This window comes from Oryx dammah, unplaced genomic scaffold, assembly GCF_014754425.2.
Source record: "Oryx dammah isolate SB20612 unplaced genomic scaffold, SCBI_Odam_1.1 HiC_scaffold_28, whole genome shotgun sequence".
Classification (NCBI taxonomy): Eukaryota; Metazoa; Chordata; class Mammalia; order Artiodactyla; family Bovidae; genus Oryx; species Oryx dammah.
This window is the reverse complement of record NW_024070212.1, coordinates 97,941,033-97,957,706: the sequence shown is the minus strand read 5'-3', so window position 1 is coordinate 97,957,706 and position 16,674 is coordinate 97,941,033. Positions and strand designations below refer to the sequence as shown.

Genomic DNA, 16,674 nt, shown 5'->3' with positions numbered 1-16,674 from the left:
GGGATAAGAAGAGAATCTCTCTCATAGGGAGCTTGTGAAGATTAATGAACATTAAACTTTTCTAACTGTGCCCAGGACACAGTAAGCACTCAGAAGTGTTAGCTGTTATTTCCCTGCTGCTCTGTGGTCTGCACACTCTAGCCTTTGAGTGGGCCCTGGAGAACGAGAGCAAAGCAGAGGGGCAGAGTGACAGTGTGGAAATCATTCTGTTGTGCTTGGTTCTTTATTAAAACCTTGGGGGTATGTATAGTGTCTGGAAATGCACCCCATGTTTCCTCTTCTTCCTCCGTATGTATTAGGTGTGTTATTCTAGCACTCCATGTTTGTATGTCCCCAAGTCATTCATGTAGGATGAAGTGATGATAGAGAAAATATGTTGATTCCTTCCACTACCTCCTCTCCCCTCCCACCACCATATATATATGTGTCTCTATATGCATAAACCAAAAATGTGTGTATACATACACGCACATACACAAATATCCACCTAAACACACTGAAAATCAGAAATTGCCACCTGGTGGGCAAAGAAAAGAAAGCCAAGCCCCAGATAGGCAGGAACTTGTTAGCTCACGTATGTTCTTTCGACATTCATATGCAGTTAGGTCCCCAAGAGGCTTCTGAGCCAAACCCCATGCTGCTGTGCTGGGGATCTGGGTCCCTGAGCTGGCAGGTTCACAACTTGAGTAAATACTCTCTGAACATCTGCTTAGCTCGCTTGGGTCCTAAGTTGAAGTAAGAGCATCCTGAGATAATCAGATTCTCTCTGGCTTGAAGAAATTCCCAGTTTGGAGACAGATTTAGAAACCAGCAGTGTCTACACACCAAGTTTGTATAGTTGGGGTGTCCAGTGGAAGCACAGAGGAAAAGAAGCCCTAGTTTGCCTGGAGGAATCAAAGACTTCCCAGAGGAAAATGATGCTTGAACTGAGATTAGAAGGAGTCATGAGTTTGCCAGGCAGGCTTGGCAGGTGAAAAAGCCATACACAAGCAACAGCATAAATGGACAGAGGCGTGAGACAGCATAATGAAGGAGCGAAACAATAGAACGCCAGTGTCCTTAGAGCAAGAGAGCATGCCCTTTAAGGAGTGGGGAGGTGGACAAGGCCAGATGGGAGAGGGCCTTGACTGAACGTTTGACTTGACTTGAAGGCGGCCTTTTATGTGTCCAGTCGTCAGGTTCCCCAAGTGCAACATGAGGAAAGCAGGATCACAGAGCCTGTCCTCAGGCTATGACCAGGCCCTTCAGGCTTAGCTCCAGGCGACCTGGCTCAGGAGGAGAGAGTCACTTGTCCTCTTTGACTTGCAGGCCACTGCACAAATGGAAGGGCGTCTAGCCGAGTTCATCTCCTCCAACACTCCAGACAACGTGTTGCCCTTGGCTGATGGAACCTTGAGCTTTATTCATCATCAGGTGATAGAGATGGCCCGAGACTGCCTGGACAAATCCCGGAGTGGCCTCATTACCTCACACTACTTCTACGAACTTCAAGAGAATTTAGAGAAGCTTCTGCAAGATGTGAGTGTCCTTGTGCGGACTCTGGTGAATGCTCCATGTGGCAGTGGTTATTGGTCCTGAGCTCAGATTAAAGCAATCACAGTGCTCCCAGCCTGCTTGCCACCTCTTGCTGGTGTGGGGGGCCCACCTCACGTGTCCTGCTGCTGCTGTTGGACTTTGGTTCCTCCTCAGTCCCCTGCATTTCTGAGAGAAGCCTGTTTAGTATCAGAACTCAGTACTATGAGTTTTTTCCTTTTCTAATTCCAGTCACCCTGCCCGAGGTTCCAACACTGGTAGTGTTCATAAATATTTGCCTAGGAGACTTGTAACCCAAAGCCAGAAAGGGGCCCCAGTGGCTGCTGTGGGCTATCGTTTGGTAGACACACTGGTCTACCAAAGGCCCTGGCAGAGGTTTTTGTGAAGGCCAGGCCTCTTACAAAAGGTAGTCTACACTGGTGTAAGCAGAGCCTTGAGACCGCCTCTTCTCAGCCGAGATAAAGCAGTCCTGAGGACTGCTCTGTGGGTTTATCTGTTCGCTGATACTCCCTTTACGTAGTGAGAAGTTCTCTAGTGGGGACAGACGGTTTAGAGACCTGGTGCTCCCGAGCGTGAGAAGTCTCTGGGTGAAGTAATCCAGAGGCCACTGAGTCCTCGTTACTTTGTGCTCCGCTGTTGGCTTGCTCTCCACCTCTCCACTTGGGTGATGGGTGCTTCTCCGCAGACCACAGCTGTTCATATCACACAATTAGCACAATTTAGGGGAGAGGAGATGTGCTGTCTCCCTGGGGCTGGGCTCTTCATGTCACTAAGTGTTTCCCAGACCAGATCCAGTTACCTCCAGACCCATGCCTTCTCACCAACTGAGCTGAGAGCCAAGGCTGATAATCAGATGGACTCCAATGTGTTAGTCCAGAAGTTAGGAGCAGGGAGTTTTTTGTTTTTTTAATTTAGGAAAAAGTTGAAGCTAGAGAAAGGATCGCGATCACTGCTGTCAGATACTGGAAGTCTTCTCATATGTAATAGATGCATAGCTTTTCTGGCCCCTAAAAGGTAGACGAGAGTTGCTGTGAGGAAGGTTTTGATTTTAATAGATGAAGAAGCTCTTCCTTCTATAAAAGTGTCTTTCTGATTTTAAAAGTATTCAGACATTGCAGAAATACGAGTTTTAAAAAGCTAAAGTCCCATGAAACATCAGGGGCAGCTGTTTGTTTCCATTCAAGAATAACTTTCTAACAGTTCTGTAGCAATAGATAGGAATCTGGGACTGAGATATCAGGTAAATCAATCAAACTTCCAAGGTTGCTTGTACGTCTAAGATTGATCTTCTGGAATGCTAAAGTCAGAGCCCCGCCCAGAAACTACAGGCATTTTCCAGACTCATTGCCCCTGGAAGCAGGAAGAATACTAGACACGGAGCCAGTGCAGTCATATGTTCTGCCGTTTGCTAGGCCCTAGGAATGCAGAAAAGAAGTCCAGTGCAGGTCTGGCTCAAGGAATTTGCCTTTGACTGGGGTGTACAGATCCATCAATAAGAATTACAGTAAAAATAACAGCTATTATTTATTGAAGTGTCCTGTGTGCCAGACATCACACCGAGTGCTCTATGAATTACCTCACTTTTGTTTTTTGTAGTAAGTGTGATTGATGAGCACTAGCTAGAGATGAATCCTGAGCACAGAGGAGGATATGCTGACTTTGTGGAGAGTTCAGGAAAAGTTGGATCTTGATGAGGAGGTAGGAGTTCACTGGACTTAGGAAGGAGTACAAACAACCTCTCAGAGGTGTGGAGGAACTTGGTACATTCTGGACAGTACAGGTAAAGTAGTTTGACATGACTAGAATGAAAGATGCCTGCGGGGAAACCTTGGTACATGAATATGCTAGTTACTGCACTGATTTCACTTCACAACAGCACCGTATGGAAGGTGCTATTATTATTCTCTAAATAAACAGATGAGAAAACCAAAACTTAAAGGGGCCAAGCTAGCCCAAGGTAACTTGTTTCTTGTGTAATAGAGTTGGAACCCAAACCCAGGTTATTCATTCCAGAGCCTAAGATCTTACACTTTCAAACACTTAGTCAGCAAGCATTGACATCTGCTATATAAGAGGCACCTATGCTAGGCTTAGTATGTGAGGGAAAAAGAGAGACACAGGCTGTCTATTCACAAGGCCCAACAGCATAGCTGTAGAGACAGTTAATTATAAGACAGCATGCTAGTACCATGTGCTATGAGCAAACAGCTAGGAGAACATAGAAAAGGGAGCTGTTACTTCTTGTTCTTCGTTTGTGTGTGTGTGTGTGTGTGTCATGGAGCAGGGGTCTTAGATGAGCCTTCACACAGTTGATATTTGGGCTGCACCTTAAAAGAGTGAACACAATTTCATCAAGTGCCCAGCCTCTCTTCTCATTTAATAACCAGGTTTTTTTTGTTTTGTTTTGTTTTTAAATGGTCTTCATTTGCTATATTTCTTTTCTTGCAACCTATTCACTACTCAGCGTCCTGCCTTCCACTTTCCGTTCCCATATTCCACTAAAACTGTTTCAGGCAAAAGTCCCCAAAGAACTAGCTGGCCAGTTGCCAAATCCTGTGACCTCTGTCAGCCTTCCTCTTTGCTTGCCTCTCTGCAGGAGTTTGCATAGTGAACAAACCTCTCCTTGATCTCCCCTCCCCCTGGTTGTCGTGACACTATTCTCTCCCGTCTTGCTGCCCCTTCACAAGTTCTCTTAAATTCTGGCGTTCTGAGGAGCACCCTCCGGAGCATCCATGCTCCCGTTCTCCTTCTTCACTCTGAGCAGTGCTGTCAGCCCCCATGTCTTCAGCTGTCATCCATCCACTAAGGGTCCCTGCCCACCTGCGTTCTCCTGAATTTCAGCTCCTTCACTTTCCTTGTCACATTGGCTGGTATTCTTCATTGCAATTAGTAAAGCCACCTCAGAACAGTTTATTATATAGACTGAAAGGGCAGGTCCTAGAGAATTGAAGACAGCGATGCAACCAGGCTTTTGGAAGGGACCAGAGCTAGAAATGAGGACCTGTGGAAAGCCCAGGAAGGGTCATCTTCTTCCGGCCCACTCTGTTCTCTCTTTGGTAGGTATGCTCATCCCTTTCCCCAGAAGTGGGTTATACAGTTCTGTCACCCTGATATTGACCATTGTCGTTCCATCCATCTTTCAGCACCTATATCCCCTCTGGTCAGCTGTTAGAAGTGGGAGGGAAAGTGCAGCCACACAATAGGGATTCTAGAAGTCAGAGCAGTTTCCAGAAAAAAGAAGCTCTCCTGGGCTGAGCAAATACCTGAGGAAGTAGCTAGTGTAGTACCTCAGACTCTCCAGGTCCAAAACAGAACTCTTTTCCACCTACCTGCTTTGTTTTTAAAGCTAAAGGGAATATGTTCTCTACCTATCCTTGCGGCTTCCCTTGTAGCTCAGTTGGTAAAGAATCTGCCTACAATGCAGGCGGCCTGGGTTCGATCCCTGGGTCAGGAAGATCCCCTGGAGAAGGAAATGGCAATCCAGTCCGGTATTCCTGCCTGGAGAATCCCATGGACAGAGGAGCCTGGTAGGCTACAGTCCATGGGATTACAAGAGTCACGACTTAGCAACTTAACTACTACTAACTACTACTTCCTATCCTCACCTAAACTGCCTATCTATATTATCTGTTTCATTTAGAGGTTCACTGAAATTTCCCAAAGATTGGAGCTGCAGTTACCATCTGTTGCCTCTTGCACCCCTCAGGGCTGCTCTCAGATGGCCCAGTCTGTCCATTTCCCTACATTCTTACTTCCTTGATTTATGCCTTTTTCATCTTCACTATTGCCATAGCCGGTTGGTGGGCTTTCCTCCTTTTAGACTTGCCCTCTTTCAGGCACCATCCCCACTACAGCCAGAGCTGCTCTCTGAAGTCCCTGCTGCTCACCTCGCTCTCCTGCTTTGAGGTCTTTCTGTTCCTTACAGTCTGTCTGTGGTGGAAAGCATCAGTGAAGGCTCCATTGAGAGCTGCCTCTTGAGCTGGGGTCTGGTAGGTAAGTGAAGCCTGCTGGATGGAGAAGCAGGTAAAGCGGTGTGTCCGTGTGACATTCCTGCGTCATGCAGTGTTCACCAGCTCACGTGGCTCCTGCCCATGGCCCTCTGACCCCCTCTAAAGTCTCTGCTTTGCAGAGCTCTCTGTACTACAAAGCGCTTCTCCCCAGAGTCGGCTCTGTTCAGGCCAGTCCTGCTTTGCTCCGCCACGCTGGGCCAGCAGATCGCTCAAGCTACCTTTGTCTTCTCTACAGGCTCATGAGCGCTCAGAGAGTTCAGAAGTGGCTTTTGTGATGCAGCTGGTGAAAAAGCTGATGATTGTCATTGCCCGCCCAGCTCGTCTCCTGGAATGCCTGGTGAGTGGGCTCTGGGAAGGTTGGGGTTGGGGGTGGTGGCTGGAGGGGAGGGAATAGGGACTGCAGAGGAAGTATTCTGCTAACAGCAGAACTGTTGTGGGCACCCACTGCCATTTCTGCTGCTGAAGTCCTTATTTAAATATGATGTGCAAGCACTGGGGGACCAAATTCGTCCCTGAGGAGAGGTGGACACCCCTGAGGAGAGCGGTGGGGAGAGGTTTCATCTGCCCACCCCACACTGAGCAAGCCCAGGTTAGTGGGGGCCCCCGGGCTGAGGAGCACAGGCCAGTTTTGTTTGCACAAGTTGAGTCCACCCTTCATTTGATCATTCAGTGACACTTTACTGAATGCCTCCTTCATTCTAGACACTGGAGAGGTATAAATAAAGCAGAGTCCTGATCCCATAAGGCCTCCTCTGCAGCAGGGTTAGAATTCATCTTGGGTGCCTTAGGTATAAGGCCTGAAGATGTCCAAATACTAGTTATGATATTGGCAGCAGTGTTGTGAAGGGGGAAAATCCAGGGTGCAGCGGGAACATGGGGAGTGGGGAGGGACGTGCCCTAGTCCTTCTCAGGATGGACAGGAATGAATGTGGAGGGAAGGCCCCCTGGGGAACGTGATGCTTAGTCAGTGACTTGAAGGATGACTGTGAGTTTGCCAGGGGAGAGCTGTCAGAAAGGACATTTGATGGGGTACGGGTATGTCTGAAGAGCTGGTGAGGGAAAAACTTGGGAGGTGGATCATGACAGGACCATGAAGGGTGCGGGTTCTTGGCTTAGGAGTTTCTGTTTATCCATAAGGCCACTGGGAGCCATCAGGAAGTTTAGGTAAGAATGTGACGTGGTCAGATTTACTTTTAAAAACTAACTTTGTAAAGGTATAATTTACATACAATAAAATATATCCTATTTGGTTATACAGTTCAGTGAGTTTTAACAAATCTACACCTGTCTAGTCACTGCCACAGCTGAGATGGAAGATACGTCTCTCACCTCAGAAAATTCCCTTGTGTCCCTTTGCAGTCAGCCACTTTCCCCTCCCCACCTCGCCTCCCTCTCCAGATAGCCACCTATCTGCTCTTTCACTGTGGTTAAGTTTGCCTTTTATACAGTTTCATATAAATTAAATCATGCAGTATGTTCTCACTTCTTTAGCTCAGCACAATTTTGTAGCAATTCATACATATTATTCCACGCAGCAGTAATCGGTTCCTTTTTATTTCTGAGTAATACTCCATGAGATTTACTCCTGAGAAAGAAAACTATGGGTACAACACGGATAGTGAACTGGGGGAGAAGGCAGGATGGGCCAGGGACAGTGGGGACAGTTCATGTGGGAGAGGCACGCCATGAACTAGGAGGGTGGTAGAGGCCAGAGGAGGAGAGTCGGGCAGAGGGGGTTTATGCAGTGGACATTCTGACTAGACAGGGACGCAGGAAGAAGAAGGTAATAGAATTTCCCAGTCTGGCTTAGATTTTACCCAAATAGGTGGTGGTGGTGGTTTCTAAACCCCTGAGAACAGAGGTAAAGGAAAGCAGTGGAGGCTGGGGTTGTGGTGACCAGAGGGCCGCTCCCGCAACAACATGAAGTCTGTGGTTAAACAGGGGCTGGCAGTTAAGTCTGGGCTTGTGCAGTGGTTTTGTCTTTCTCCCTTCCTCTGTGGCCATGGTCAAATCCATGCATCTCTGTGAGACTTGACTTCCTCCCCAAGATCATAGAGGTATCATCAGGGCTTAGCTCCAAGTATGACACTTAGTAGGCACTCAATCAGTGAGGCCCTCATTATTCTGTGCTCTGGGCAGACAAGGACTTCTGTGCTGTGTCCATATGGCTCTCTAGACCCCAGGACACAGGGGTTGCTCAGTAGATGCCTGACAGCATGGGTGTGTGCCACCAGGGCTGTGAAGTGTGATTGAAGGTGGGCCAGGACTGCCTCTCTGCACTAGGTATGGGAAGACACCGGACAGTGCTGTGTCGGGACCAGGCAGATAGGCAGAGCTCTCTTGAAACTGAAAGCTCTGAGTCGTCTTGCTGTAGAAGACAGCAGATGTTTAGTATGTCCAATCTGGAGGTGACCTTTAAGACAGCTTTGTCCCCATTGGTCCCTGACTCATGATGTTTCTGGGGATTCTGGGGTAGGGGTGTCCATCACAAAGAGGAAGTCTTCCTATTCCTCCTGCTCTGGGTAAATGCCTTAAAACCATAAAGGCCAGCAGCCGTTGCTTGTAGCTCTCACCACTGACTACCTCTTTCCCCGGTACAGGAGTTTGACCCTGAAGAGTTCTACCACCTGTTAGAAGCAGCTGAGGGCCACGCCAAAGAGGGACAAGGGATTAAATGTGACATTCCCCGCTACATCGTTAGCCAACTGGGCCTCACACGGGATCCCCTAGAGGGTGAGCATGCAGCCTCATGGCTGCAAAGAGGCCCCACAGCCTACACGCTCTAACAGCAGGGAAACCACTGGGAGAAGAGGGTTAGCTGGACAGGGACACAACACAGCCTCAGAGGCCCGAGGGCTGTAGGAAAACCCTGTGTTCTGTGTCATAAAAGAGCCACTCCTTCGAGATTGTCCGCATCTGCCTTCTGACACCCAAGCAGAGTTGTCTTGGGCGCACCTGGGTTGGATTTAGATCCTAAAGGTCAAAAGAGGTCAACACAAGGACCACAATCACATTTTCAAAAACAGTCACCTCATCTGCATGCTTGCCTCTCCTGCAGCCACCTTACAGGTCTGCCTGTGTCTTTGGGGTGGTCCCGACTCCGCTCTTCACCCTGAGCCTCTCATAAAGGTGGGCGTCTGAGTCCCTTTGTCTCTAGTCGTCCCGCCCCTGCCTTTCCTATTTCCCGGCCTCATCCAGCAGAGCAGAGTCTTGGCCGGCAGGACGGGGGCCGGCTACCAGCTTCAGGCCTGTTTTCAGCTATTGTCCCGAGTTTGAAGGAAGCTTTATAGAATTTTCCAGGCCTTTTGAACGGCACTGGACTTAAGAGAGATACGAGTGGCAATGTTATTTGGCAGACAAGTCCTAAAGCTGTGACTCTACTAAAGCCAGAGCCGCAAGACCGCCTCCCAGACCGGTGCAGGGAGCATTTGTGCCCTCGGTGCACACGTCTGTCCTGTGGCACAAGTGGGCGGCCGAGAGGCCTGAGGTTGCCGCGCACACTTTTGTCTTGTGTCCTTGCTTTGTTTCTAGAAATGGCCCAGTTGAGCAGCTATGACAGTCCCGACACTCCGGAGACAGATGATTCGGTCGAGGTAAAGACTCTGAGCTCTTGCCTCAACCCTGGGGCCCGGGCCCTGTGGAGTGCGGGCTGTGGGTTCTCTCAGAGACTGTGCAGGAGGGCCAGCGGACAGGGTGGTCGCCGCACGGGCTGAGGGCTGTTCAGCTCCGGGAGGAGTGGGGAGGCTCCGGCAGGGCTGAGCGGGGCAGACACTGGGGCACAGCCCCCTCAGGTGTGTTCACTCTGACGAGCATGCCTGCTCCCTGCCTTTTCCCTTGTCTTCCAGGGCCGTGGGGCATCTCTGACATCGAAAAAGACACCCTCTGAGGAGGACTTCGAAACCATTAAGCTCATCAGCAATGGCGCCTATGGGTAAAGGCAGGGGTCAGGTGTGGCCGGGACTGGAGCTCAGTTGGCCCATGGGCTCTTCTTCCTTGAAGCGAGTGGTACCTGGTCCTCTGGGCAGCAGGACTGTCCCTCAGGATGGCCCTTCTCCCTCCCTGAAGCCTCCTAGGGAGGCGAGAGTGCAGTTCCCTCTGACAGCTGAGCATGGTGCCTTTCCTGGGCAAGAGCCCCTCTTCCTTTGGGGGCACTCCTCTGCTCATGAGCTCTGAGGAGGGATTGAGCTGTGTCCTCAGGAACTTGGCGAGCCCCCAGGGCAGGCCCTCGGGTCCTTCTCACTGCTGAGCACCACCTGCCCCTCTGTTCCATACACTGATAAGGTGTGAGAGGAGTCAGTTTGACCCCCAGGCTGGCAGTGGCAGAGGGCATAGCCAGGGGCCGTGGGGAACGGACAGGCTTTGCTTCCAGGGCCGTGTTCCTGGTGCGGCACAGGTCCACCCGGCAGCGCTTTGCCATGAAGAAGATCAACAAGCAGAACCTGATCCTGCGGAACCAGATCCAGCAGGCCTTCGTGGAGCGGGACATCCTGACTTTTGCCGAGAACCCCTTTGTGGTCAGCATGTTCTGCTCCTTTGAAACCAAGCGCCACCTGTGCATGGTGATGGAGTATGTAGAAGGTACTGGGGGACAGGTGGCCTGCCTTGGGGGCCAAGGCACAGTCAGAGACAGCCCTGATCAGGGCCCAGCAGCTTTGTGGGGGTGTGGCAGTTCAGGGCCCAGCTTCCCCACCTGTCCTTGGCCCTGTTTTCTGCTTTAGGATCATAGAGACCATTTGGCCATGGCGGGCACCAGGTGCCGTGCCTCTCCCAGGGAGAGGCTTCTGGAGCAGTAGCTGCCATGAGGCTGCCCACGTCAGGCACAGAGAGAGGCACTCTGGGACGGGATGTATATGCCCCTCAGCTGTAAAACCTGTGCCCAAAGCCTGCATGGCCCACAGCCTACTGGCACCACACAGGATCGAGGAGGCAGCAGAGCTACCCACGCCCAGGATCAGTCGCTGGGAGGATTGCATCTGGGCCCTCAGGAGAAAGGCAGCCTGGCACCCTGACAGATGACTTTAGAGGGGCACCTGTTAAAGAGCATACAGCATGCTCAGGTTGGCACAGAACAGCATGGCGGAGCACAGCTTCTCCGGTGGCCTTCCTCTCGCTTCGTCAGGGCTGTGCACAGCTTCCAAAGATATTTTGCCTAAGTCTTGAAGTTGGGAACAACACTCCTCTTTTAATTCCCTGGGTATGTGCTGGGGGTTTACAATGTTACTTTACTCAAAACTAAAGGGCTTCCCTGGTGGCTCAGAGGTTAAAGCGTCTGCCTGCAATGTGGGAGACCTGGGTTCGATCCCTGGGTCAGGAAGATCCCCTGGAGAAGGAAATGGCAACCCACTCCAGTATTCTTGCCTGGAGAATCCCATGGATGGAGGAGCCTGGTGGGCTACAGTCCACGGGGTCGCAAAGAGCCGGACATGACTGACAGACTTCATTTCACTTCAAAGGACAGCCAACAGGAAGGAAATAACACATGCTGAAATATCAGCCAGATGTGTTTATAATAAACAGGATTCCCACCCAAAAATAACTTAGTCCTGTCCCAACAAGTCAACTTACAGGCATAGAGGCCTGGGTTCCTTCCTTCTTTGGCCTGAACAGTGGCCTTGACCATCCCCGGCTGATTCCTCTTGCTCCTGCTCCGGTCCACAGTCTGTCTCCCACCCACACCAGCAGCAGGGGTGCTAGAATCACCGTCTCTAGCACCAGGGAGTTTGGTGAGGCCATCTTCTCCGGGGCCTCTGAGACCATCTGGAGCAGGGCACTGGCTCCCTCCTTCATGGTCGCCTGGGCTTGTTGCAGGAGGAGACTGTGCCACGCTGCTGAAGAACATCGGGGCCCTGCCTGTGGACATGGTGCGCCTGTACTTTGCAGAAACCGTGCTAGCCCTGGAGTACTTACACAATTACGGCATCGTGCACCGTGACCTCAAGCCTGACAAGTATGCCCACTTTTCGAGTCCTTTGTCTAGGGTCTCCCACTTGGGTCTCAAGATAAATGAAGGCAGACACAGCATGTTTGAATTTATCTCAAATGGCTACTCATGTGGGTGTGCACCCAGGCTTGGTACTCTAACCCCTGACTATCCCCAGATACAAAGAACATTGACAGCAGGGTCCGGCAAGGGCATTGTAAGGCTTTGGTGACATCAAAGAATCACTGAGGAGCTCTACCCAAGAACCCAAGCAGAAGCAAAAGAACCCACACATCTAGTAGATGGCAGAGCAAGTGGGCTGACATCTGGCATCTGCCAAGCACTGTATTCTCGTCCCTGGTCTATAGAGCTTAAATCCAGTGTAGGTGACTCTCTCATGCTGAGGAGCAGGATATACAAAGACACACACAGGTGTGAGGAACTACAAATAGTACAGTATGGCTGAAGCTGAGATTGTTAGTTAGAGTAGTGACTGAGGGGCAGGGATTGGACCATCAAGGGACCTTTTGTTTAGTTTGGGTTGAGTTTTAAAGGGTCCTAGAGAATCTCTGACCCAGGGCTTCCGTGGTGGCTCAGACAGCAAAGAATCCACCTATATTGCGGGAGACCTGGGTTTGATCCCTGGGTTGGGAAGATCCCCTGAAGGAGGGCATGGCAACCCACTCTGATATTCTTGCCTGGAAAATCCCCATGGACAGAGAGAAGCCTGGTGGGCTACAGTCCATGGGGTTGCAAAATGTCGAACACAGCTGAGCAACTAAGCGCAGAATACACACAGAGAGCCTCTGAAAGGTCTGTTAACCACCGGGTGACGCACTCAGACTTTGGTTTAGGTTTAGGAAGATCACTGCCCATGGAAAGAGGTGGTGAGACCACAGCAGTAGACTAGGCCCCAAACAGCAGTGCCTGCCCTGGAGCAGAGTCGGGCGGGAGAAGAGAGGGATGGGGAAGTGGGAAGGAAATGGTAAGGCTAGGGTGAGAGAGCAGGCTGGGACATCTTCCATGTTTCCATCTTGAGGCTGGGGTGATAAACCTCTGTCATGGAAAGCGGCTTTGACATTAGACAGACTGCATTCATAGCGCTCGTTAACTCTGTGAGCTCAGGTCAGTGAATTAATCCTCTTTGAGCTTGGTGTTCCTCCTCTTGGGGATGATAATACCTGCTTTGGTTGTGTTATTCCTCTGTAAGACCTTTCATGAGCCACAATATTTTTATAAACAATCGCTAAAGCATTTATCACAGAGCTCAGTAGGTAAGAGAAACACTGCTTTTCACTGAGAAGAGGACCCATTTGGACCCATTTGGGCGGGGGGCTGGGCAAATGCGGGTTAGTTGCTCATGCCGAGTGCAGTTTTCACACAGCCAGAGCTGCTTGTTCTCTCACAGCTGCCTGTCCCCCTGTCTGAGTGAGGAAAGGGGGAGTATGCTAAAGTCAGCACTCTTGGAAGACCAGGAAATAACTCCAGACATTTGTTTCTCTGGTTTCCCAGCCTGCTGATTACATCCATGGGGCACATCAAGCTCACTGATTTTGGCCTTTCCAAAATCGGCCTTATGAGTCTGACCACAAACTTGTACGAGGGCCATATTGAAAAGGATGCGCGGGAGTTCTTGGACAAGCAGGTAAGAAGGATGGTTGAGAGCTTGGGGGTTGAATTCCAGGCCTCAGAGTAAGGACTGGGAGCCGCATGCTTTCCCTGCAGCTCAGTGTTAAGACTGAGAGCGCCTGTCTTTTCCTCCCTGTGGTTCCAGGGACGTGCTGAGAGAGGGAGCACCTTTGGAAATAGGGTGGCCCATGAGAATCAAATGGATAGAAAATCCAAAATCATCTTCCTCCTGGGGCTTGGGAGATCGGTCTCAGGACCGTTGACACTGTCAGAGCCGACACTAGGTCGGTCCTGAGCCTCCTGGCCTCAGTGAAGGGCAGAGCTCTCCCAGCGCCTATGTCCTGAGAACACAGCTCCAAGTTTCCACTGGGCTGCATCCAAAGAGTAGCCTCTGGGCGTTTCCTGATTTGACATTTCAGGTTGTGACTGTCCACAAGTCGCTGTAGTAGTCACGTGGCCATGGGGTCTGTTCTTTGGGAGGCTCGAGGGCAGAGGCAGTTGTGGGCACCACATGCCAAGAGGGATAGAACTAGACATTTCAGTTAATTAGGAAATACGTAAAGTCACCCCACCGATAGCGCCAGCTCTGGTACCTTGGGGCTCCTGTCACTTCTGCTCATTAACCAGAGTGCGATGAGTCTTCATTCAGAGACTTTCTGCTCCAAGAAGCGGGAGCACCCCCACCCATCCAGCCACCATGCCAGGTGACTATCTCAGGATGCTGAGCCCCCCCAACTTCTCTGTGCCCAGGTATGCGGGACCCCAGAGTACATTGCACCTGAGGTGATCCTGCGGCAGGGCTATGGGAAGCCAGTGGACTGGTGGGCTATGGGCATCATCCTGTACGAGTTCCTGGTGGGCTGCGTCCCTTTCTTTGGAGACACTCCGGAGGAGCTCTTTGGGCAAGTGATCAGTGGTAGGTACCATCACCCCAGCCCACTGTGGGGACAGAATCCAGACCCATAGATATGATTTACACAAGCATCTGTGAGGCTTACAAGTTCTTGCTCTGAATTCTTATGTGTGTGTTTGGTGTGCTTGCTTCAGATGTACACGTGCACACCCTGTGTGTCACCTAGCACTTGTTCTGATCACGTTTGTGATCCTGCATATGTGCATGGGTGTACCTGTGCTGTGTGAGTTCTGTGTGTGTATGTGTGTGTGTGTGTGTGTGAGTGTACATGTGTCAAGAGTATAAAGGCAGGGTGAGCTGGAGATTAGAACAGGGGACGCCACTGCTTTTCAGTGGCTACTCTGGATCAAAGAACCAGCCGTGGTCGAGGATGTGGGAGATTCCCCCAGAGAGAGAGGAACTTGTGCAACTTGAAGTGGGTCCCAGGCAAGGCTTTCACGGCTCTGGGCTGGGGCCTTGATACCTCCCCACGGCATATCCTATCCTAGGACCCTCTTCTCCAGCTCCCCACTCTGCCCACGACTTCTAAGACCTTCTCTAACCCACTCCTTCCCTTGTCACCCCGATGACTCTTCAGATGAGATTGTGTGGCCTGAGGGGGACGATGCATTGCCGCCGGATGCCCAAGATCTCACCTCAAAACTGCTCCACCAGAACCCACTGGAGAGACTGGGCACAGGTGGGACAGGCCCCAGTAAGGGAGGAGGGGCTTTCCGTGTAACTGGGAGGTTCAGGCTTCAGATGTGGGCAGTGCCCCTGGTTCCTGAGTGCCGTGCTCCCTGTGGGCAGAAGAGGAAGATGTTGGAGCTGAGGCCTCCAGCCCAGCCTCTCGGAAACTAGGTTCTCACTGGATGTGCTGACCTGGACTCCACCCGCCCAAACCATCCCTGTCCACAGGCAGTGCCTATGAGGTGAAGCAGCACCCATTCTTCACTGGTCTGGACTGGACAGGACTTCTTCGCCAGAAGGCTGAATTTATTCCTCAGCTGGAGTCAGAGGATGATACCAGCTACTTTGACAGTAAGGCCACTGGTGGGACAGGGAGGAGTGGGAATCCTACCTGTGCCCAGAGACACTTGTGTGCCCTGAGCTTGGTATTGGGAGTCACTTCTCCAGGCCCTCCCGAGGTCTGATAGGGTTGAAGGAGGCCAGCACCAGGGCCTCTGAAAGGCACTGCTGTGTGTGTCCCAGCCCGCTCAGAGCGATACCACCACGTGGACTCGGAGGACGAGGAGGAAGTGAGTGAGGACGGCTGCCTGGAGATCCGCCAGTTCTCATCCTGCTCTCCAAGGTTCAGCAAGGTGCGACCGGTGCAGCCCCAGCTGGAGAACTGGGGGGACCAGACCTGTTGAGGGACGTGCTGGGGCCACCTAAGGGCGGGGGCTGGCGCTGTCTCCAGGAAAAGAGGGGAGAGGGCCGCACCTGCACGGAGTGGATGCTTCCCGGTCTACTCAGGGCCCTGAGGTATGAGAAGCCAGCGTGGGGCCAGGTCAGACCAGTGGAATGGCTGTCTCCTTGAATGTTCATCAGCTGTGTACAGGGGAGGAGAGGGGAGACTTAGCTCCAGTTCTGGGCTTCGGGCACCGGGGATCCTGTGTAGCCCGCGGTGTGGTGGTTGGGCATCCCGGCAGGTGTCCTGTGCCCACAGGTGTACAGCAGCATGGAGCGGCTCTCGCTGCTCGAGGAGCGCCGGACGCCACCCCCCACCAAGCGCAGCCTGAGTGAGGAGAAGGAGGACCGCACGGACGGCCTGGCGGGGCTGAGGGGCCGAGAGCGGAGCTGGGTGCTCGGCTCCCCTGAGATGTGAGCGCTCAGAGCTGGGCCAGGGTGGGCGGCACGGCCATCCGTGGGGCGGTCACCGATGACGGGGAAGGACGTGATGCCGTGAGGGGCCTTCGCGCGTGCGGCTCCCGGAGGGAGGTTCTGTGAGCCGAGCCCTCGAGGAGGCCTGGGCTGGAGGAGGGAGGCCGCCGGGCCCTCCACCCTCGGCCTCGTGTCTCCCAGATTACGGAAGCGGCTGTCGGTGTCCGAGTCGTCCCACACGGAGAGCGACTCCAGCCCTCCACTCACAGTGCGGCGCCACTGCTCGGGCCTCCTGGACGTGCCTCGCTTCCCGGAGGGCACTGAGGAGGCTGTTGGCGCCCCCAGGAGGCAGCAGCAGGAGGGTGCATGGCTTCTGACCCCGTCTGGAGAGGGGGCGTCTGGGCCTGCCGTGGAGCGGCCGGCCGAGCGGCGGCTGAAGCTGGACGAGGGGCCTGCTGGCCAGAGCAGCGCTCCCAGCCCAGGTGCGGCCCCGCAAGTGGAGGGCCTGGTTGGGGTGCTGCAGGGTCCCGGAGTGGAGGCTCAGCTGCACACTGGGCCCCATTGCTCGCTTGGTCCACAGCCATGGAGACCCGAGGAGGCCGCGGAACCCCACAGCTGGCGGAGGGAGCCACAGCCAAGGCCATCAGCGACCTGGCGGTGCGCAGGGCCCGCCACCGGCTGCTCTCTGGGGACTCCATAGAAAAGCGCACCGCTCGCCCCATCAACAAAGTGATCAAGTCCGCCTCAGCCACAGCCCTGTCCCTTCTCATTCCTGCTGGTGAGGCCCCCGGGGAGTGAAGATCAAGGTTCATAGCAAGGGCCTTTGCCTCTCTGTGGGCCTGTGGCCAGGGCTTTGCCCCCAGCAG

General features: G+C 52.5%; 1 protein-coding gene across 5 annotated transcripts in view; it reads left to right on the top strand.

The window, feature by feature from the left end:
* Positions 1-16,674, top strand: part of MAST2 (microtubule associated serine/threonine kinase 2) — a 200,885-nt gene that overhangs the window by 180,361 nt on the left and 3,850 nt on the right. For all 5 annotated transcript variants that reach the window (XM_040231268.1, XM_040231267.1, XM_040231266.1 and 2 more), the window contains 15 exons: positions 1,309-1,518; positions 5,779-5,880; positions 8,144-8,276; positions 9,075-9,136; positions 9,389-9,474; positions 9,913-10,121; positions 11,352-11,490; positions 12,976-13,108; positions 13,843-14,008; positions 14,583-14,684; positions 14,903-15,025; positions 15,197-15,306; positions 15,654-15,808; positions 16,010-16,290; positions 16,389-16,586. In XM_040231268.1, coding sequence (XP_040087202.1) covers positions 1,309-1,518; positions 5,779-5,880; positions 8,144-8,276; positions 9,075-9,136; positions 9,389-9,474; positions 9,913-10,121; positions 11,352-11,490; positions 12,976-13,108; positions 13,843-14,008; positions 14,583-14,684; positions 14,903-15,025; positions 15,197-15,306; positions 15,654-15,808; positions 16,010-16,290; positions 16,389-16,586 — 2,209 coding nt within the window. The remainder of the gene's footprint in view (positions 1-1,308; positions 1,519-5,778; positions 5,881-8,143; positions 8,277-9,074; positions 9,137-9,388; positions 9,475-9,912; positions 10,122-11,351; positions 11,491-12,975; positions 13,109-13,842; positions 14,009-14,582; positions 14,685-14,902; positions 15,026-15,196; positions 15,307-15,653; positions 15,809-16,009; positions 16,291-16,388; positions 16,587-16,674) is intronic.